Source organism: Miscanthus floridulus, unplaced genomic scaffold (assembly GCF_019320115.1).
Source record: "Miscanthus floridulus cultivar M001 unplaced genomic scaffold, ASM1932011v1 os_1479, whole genome shotgun sequence".
Taxonomy (NCBI): domain Eukaryota; kingdom Viridiplantae; phylum Streptophyta; class Magnoliopsida; order Poales; family Poaceae; genus Miscanthus; species Miscanthus floridulus.
Window position 1 is genome coordinate 20,587 of NW_027097744.1, and position 4,895 is coordinate 25,481.

A 4,895-nucleotide genomic window follows, 5' to 3' on the forward strand; every position below is an offset into this window, starting at 1 on the left:
CTGTAGCAGCATGACAACCTGATATGTCTATGTACTAGGATTAGATGGGTAGAGTTGTATATATAGTTTCCACAGCAACTCAGTAAAGAGGCGAGTTCAGTTTTGCCATCTCCTCTGCAGAGCTCGGCCAACGCAGCTGCGTGTGTTGCGGATTGATCACGACGAATTCACTTCGGTGGAGTTCGCTGCGTACTGCGCGGATCAGGGTGTGGTGCGACACCATACCACGTCGTACTCGCCAAAGCAGAATGGCTGGTGGAGCGCGGCGGAACCTGACGGTGGTCGGCATGGCTCGATCCATGATGAGAGGAGCTCGTCGTCGGCGTGTATGTGGATGACTTGATCGTCACCGGCACGTGTGCGGAGGACATCGATAGCTTCAAGCGCGACATGGCTCGTTTTCGAATGAGCGATCTCGGCGCGCTCTCTACTACCTCGGCATCGAGGTGAGACAGGGGAAGGAGGCGCTCACCCTCGGCCAGAGCGCGTACGCCTCGAAGCTGTTGGAGCGGAGCGGCATGGTTGAGTGCAAGTCGTGCGTGACTCCGATGGAGGAGCGGCTGAAGCCGACGAAGGCCAGTACCGCGACAAAGGTAGATGCAACACTTTGCCGGAGCATCATCGACGGTTTGCGCTACCTAGTCCACATGAGGCCGGACATTGCGTTCGCCGTGGGCTACGTCAGCCGCTTCATGGAGGATCCCCGAGAGGATCACTAGGCCGCGGTGAAGCGGCTGCGGCGCTACGTCAAGTGGATGGTGGATCAGGGGATCATCTTCCCCAAGACCGGCGGAAGTAAGCTGCAGCTCACTGTGTTCAGTGATATGCAGACATGGGGGGACATCGACGGACGGCGGAGCACCTCTGGCGTGCTCGTCTTCCTCGGGTAGGCTTCAATCTCATGGCTGTTTGAAATAGAAGTGGTGGCGCTGTCCACGTGCGAGGCAGAGTACGTGGCGGCGGCCATAGCGGCGTGCCAAGATGTGTGGCTGCGTCGGCTGCTGGTCGAGCTGACCGGTGTGGAAGCTCACCCACCAGCATTGATGGTGGACAACCAGCCCGCCATCGTCCTCGCGAAGAATCCGGTTCTCCACAACCGGAGCAAGCACATCGACGTCAAATTCTACTTACTCAGGGACTGTGTCGATGGAGGACAGATCGTCATCGAGTTCGTCGAAACTGGTCGGCAACTCGTGGACATCCTCACCAAGCCGCTCGGCCGTTTTCGGTTCACGGAGCTAAGAAGATGATTGGCATGGTGGAGGTTCTAGGGTTAGCAACAGGATTAGGGAAAGAATTGTTAAGTCATCTGCTGCTCTTCTCTGTACGCGCAGCAGAGGCAGACGAGAAAGGGCTCCCTGCTGCTGCACTGTAGCCGCTGTATGGGCATGCGCGGAAAGGCTCCCTGCCGCACTGTAGTCACATCAGGGGCAAACACCAAAGTCAGCTCTGCTGTCATATCTAGTAACTGTAGCAGCATGGCAGCCTGATATGTCTGTGTACTAGGATTAGATGGGTAGAGTTGTATATATAGTTCCCACTGCAACTCGTAAAGACAGTTGAGTTCAGTTTTGTCATTTCCTCTGCAGAGCTCCGGCCAACGTTTGATGCTTGTGTTGTGTGTGCTTTATTCTTCTTCTTTTTTCTACCTCTAGCCATCGTGTAGGGTCGGCAACATCGGTGAGCAGTCGGTTCACCCGTGTGGAAGTTCAGGGGCCAGCATTCTTTCTGCACTAAATTAATGTGATCAGGGACCATCTGCTTGCCGATCGAGACTGCAATTGCTTCGCCTCTCTGTAGGTTCGTTCTTCTATTTATTATTTTTTCCTTGAGTAGTACACCTCTCTGCAGCTTGTATATATCTAACAAAATAAAATAGTATGCTACTGCGTACTGCCAAAAGATACAAAAGAAGCGCGGCAACAAGTCATGGAATGCATGGTATACTCCATGCTTGCTAGAGAAATGGAGCCTATCTCCCACTCAATTTTAAGTTCTTGTTGAGGTCAACTTGGGTACCTATTTCTTATTTTCTTGATTAAAAGGCCACCTAGTTTATTCAAGCTTGGTTGATTTTCCTTTTTATTACTCCATGCTCACCAGGCATAGGTATAAAGTATAAACTTTCACTACAGACATACATAATTAAGTAAATTTACATTTATTTTGTTTAGAAAAGGAAATAACTCTAGCTCTATCAATGGACATATACAAACAAAACACTCATTCAACTGATCTGAAATTCTGAATGCATCTCAGTTATGCACAAGGAAATATCGATACAAGTAAAGTAAATTACATCATCTTGACATGCTTACATATAGTTATTTGGTCATATTGATTATTCATGTACTATTCTTAGAGCATGACTAATAATAAACCACTGCTGGCTGGATGTACATTTACAACCCTAGCTGGTTGTAAACTTACATATCACTTCTCTTCTCTCTCCTACATCTTAGCATAAAGTCTACTTACAACCCTTTATCAGAGCCTATTTGGTTACAAGGGCTAATTGTTTAGCCAGCTAAAAATTAGCTAACATTAGTCCCAGCCCATTCAAACAGGAGACTAATATGTGGGCTAATTTTTAGCCAAGCCTTCAACTAGTTATTAACCAACTAGTTGGCCAACCCTAATTAATTTATGCTAATTTTTAGCTCCAGCTAATAACTAGCCAGGCCCGTATACTTGCTCTTATTTTTGTGACTTGTGATTGCCAGTGTCAAACTATCTACACAAGTAACATGTCACTAACTAGATGGCGGTGCCTCTTACTTGGGAATTTTGACTAACTATGCATGTATTGTTCTTGTCTCATGCTTGTGTAAAATAAAACGTATATGTAATAAAATTCTTCTAAAGTAACTTGCACCGACAAATTAACCTACCCAACTCGATCACGTGTATCGGCTATCATGTTCGCTTCTTTCTTGGAGCTAAAGCAGCATGCTGGGAACTGAGCAATAGCCGTCGGAGATCTCCATCTGCTCGGGGGCCTCGTCGAACAACCACTTCTCTATGGAGGACAGCTGCTGCAGCTTGGGCTTGTGGTAATCGCCGTGTCCCGTCAACGCCTGCTGCTGCTGCGGCGGCGGCATCAGCAGTGGCACGTCGTCGGAGATGGGTGGTAGTGCACCGCCGGACTTGTGATCGAAAGGGTTGATGTCGATGACCGATGAGGGCTTGATATTGGTAGCAGCGTCATCCTGCGTCTGGGAGCTCTTCATGAAGCCGTTGAGCAGCTTGGATATGTTGTCCATGCTGGAGGCGTACGGCGACGAGAAGGTGTCACCGTTGGTGGCAGCGAACGGCGGCGAGCACTGGCCGATGAATTGGGTGACCTCATCAGCTGGAGCTGGTGTGCTGCTGGCTGGGCGCGCGTAGCTGTCCTTGGAGAGGGTGATGTCATCATGATGGCAATCAGCATGGCCGGCGGCGGCAGTGGGTACCGCCACCGGTATGATGGAAGGTTCGGAGGGCGGACGTGGCGCGAAGATGGCGCCGATGGCTTGCTGCTTCTGGAGCTTCTTCTTGAGGTGGGTGTTCCAATAGTTCTTGATGTCGTTGTCTGTTCTCTGCGGGAGGTAAGAAGCAATGACGGCCCACCTGTTGCCCAGCAAGGACTGGAGGTGGACGATGATGCCTTCCTCGTGGGGGGTGAAGTTGCCGCGCCGAATGCCGGGGCGGAGGTAGTTGGTCCAGCGGAGGCGGCAGCTCTTGCTGCAGCGCATGAGGCCGGTGTTGATGGGCACGGAGCGCCAGTTGCCGGGGCCGTGCTCCTGGATGTAGGACACCAGGATGATGTCCTCCTCCGGGGTCCATGGCCCCTTCTTGATCCCCACCTTGTCGCAGCACGGCGGCCTGCCCATCGTCGATCCGGCCAGTAGCTTGTGTCTCCGGCGGACTCATTGCCGGGGCTATGCCGTTTTGTTTTCACTCATGTACAATGATTAATTGTTTTATGTAGAGAGAAGAGGGAGAGGAGGGAGAACTTGACTCATGCAAGTAATAAGCTAGATATGGAAGCCTATACAGTGGTGGGCCTAGACATCAAATGAACATGAGGATTATTAGGAATGAGAAGGTACGACATGTGTAAGCAATAATAAAAAAATTATATAAGACAAATAAGATACAACTATTGTATAGCTTGATCTTACAACTTGACTTATAGCTAAACCCTCGGCTCTATTATTGGGCTTGCTTTATAAAGAGCGTACCCAGTGCAGAGAGCTCCCGCTCTGTGCGGGGTCTGGGGAAGGGTGTCAGTGGCAAGCCTTACCCTCGCCTGTACAATGCGAGGAGACCGTGACTCGAACCCGGGACCTTCCGGTCACAGACGGTAAGACTCTACCGCTTGCACCAGGCCCGCCCTTCATTGGGCTTGCTTTATATGTGTGTATATAATCATCCCTCCGTTCCAATCATAAGTCGCTTTGACTCTTTTGTACATCAAATTTTCTATGTATCTAGAAATAATGTATGTACATAACAAATTCAATATATAAAAAAAAGTCAAAGTGATTTATAATTTAGAACAGAGTGAGTATAATATTGCACATGCATGCTTTCCCTTTCTACAACACTTTGATGTTTAAAGCAAGGATTACCTAGAGGGAACTGTTTGATGTTGTTGACTATTACTGCTATTACTGTGTGTGAAATTTAAAGCTAGGGTTTCTAGACCTTTATTTGCACGCTCGATCACTCGAGGCAATTTATTCCGTCATGTATGAAAGAGGTCGCTAGAGTTGGATGACAGCTATATTCCATCTACATACTAATATATGGTTCTTGCAAATTCGTTTTTCACATTGTTATTACTTTGAAATGAAAACTTCATGATGTCCAAAAAAATAAAAAGATGGTTGATACGGTAGTTCCTTGCGGTA

The 4,895-nt window shown here is 48.7% G+C and overlaps 1 protein-coding gene across 1 annotated transcript; it reads right to left on the reverse strand.

Annotated features, from left to right (window-relative positions):
- Positions 1–2,939: 2,939 nt before the first annotated feature.
- On the reverse strand, positions 2,940–3,872 carry LOC136534085 (MYB transcription factor 69-like). Its single transcript, XM_066526562.1, has one exon. The coding sequence runs from the start codon at positions 3,870–3,872 to the stop codon at positions 2,940–2,942; it is 933 nt and encodes a 310-aa protein (XP_066382659.1).
- Between the last annotated feature and the right edge of the window lie 1,023 nt (positions 3,873–4,895).

Coding starts and splice junctions, on each gene's coding strand:
- LOC136534085 (XM_066526562.1), bottom strand. CDS start 3,872: ATGGGCAGGCCGCCGTGCTGCGACAAGGTGGGGATCAAGAAGGGGCCA.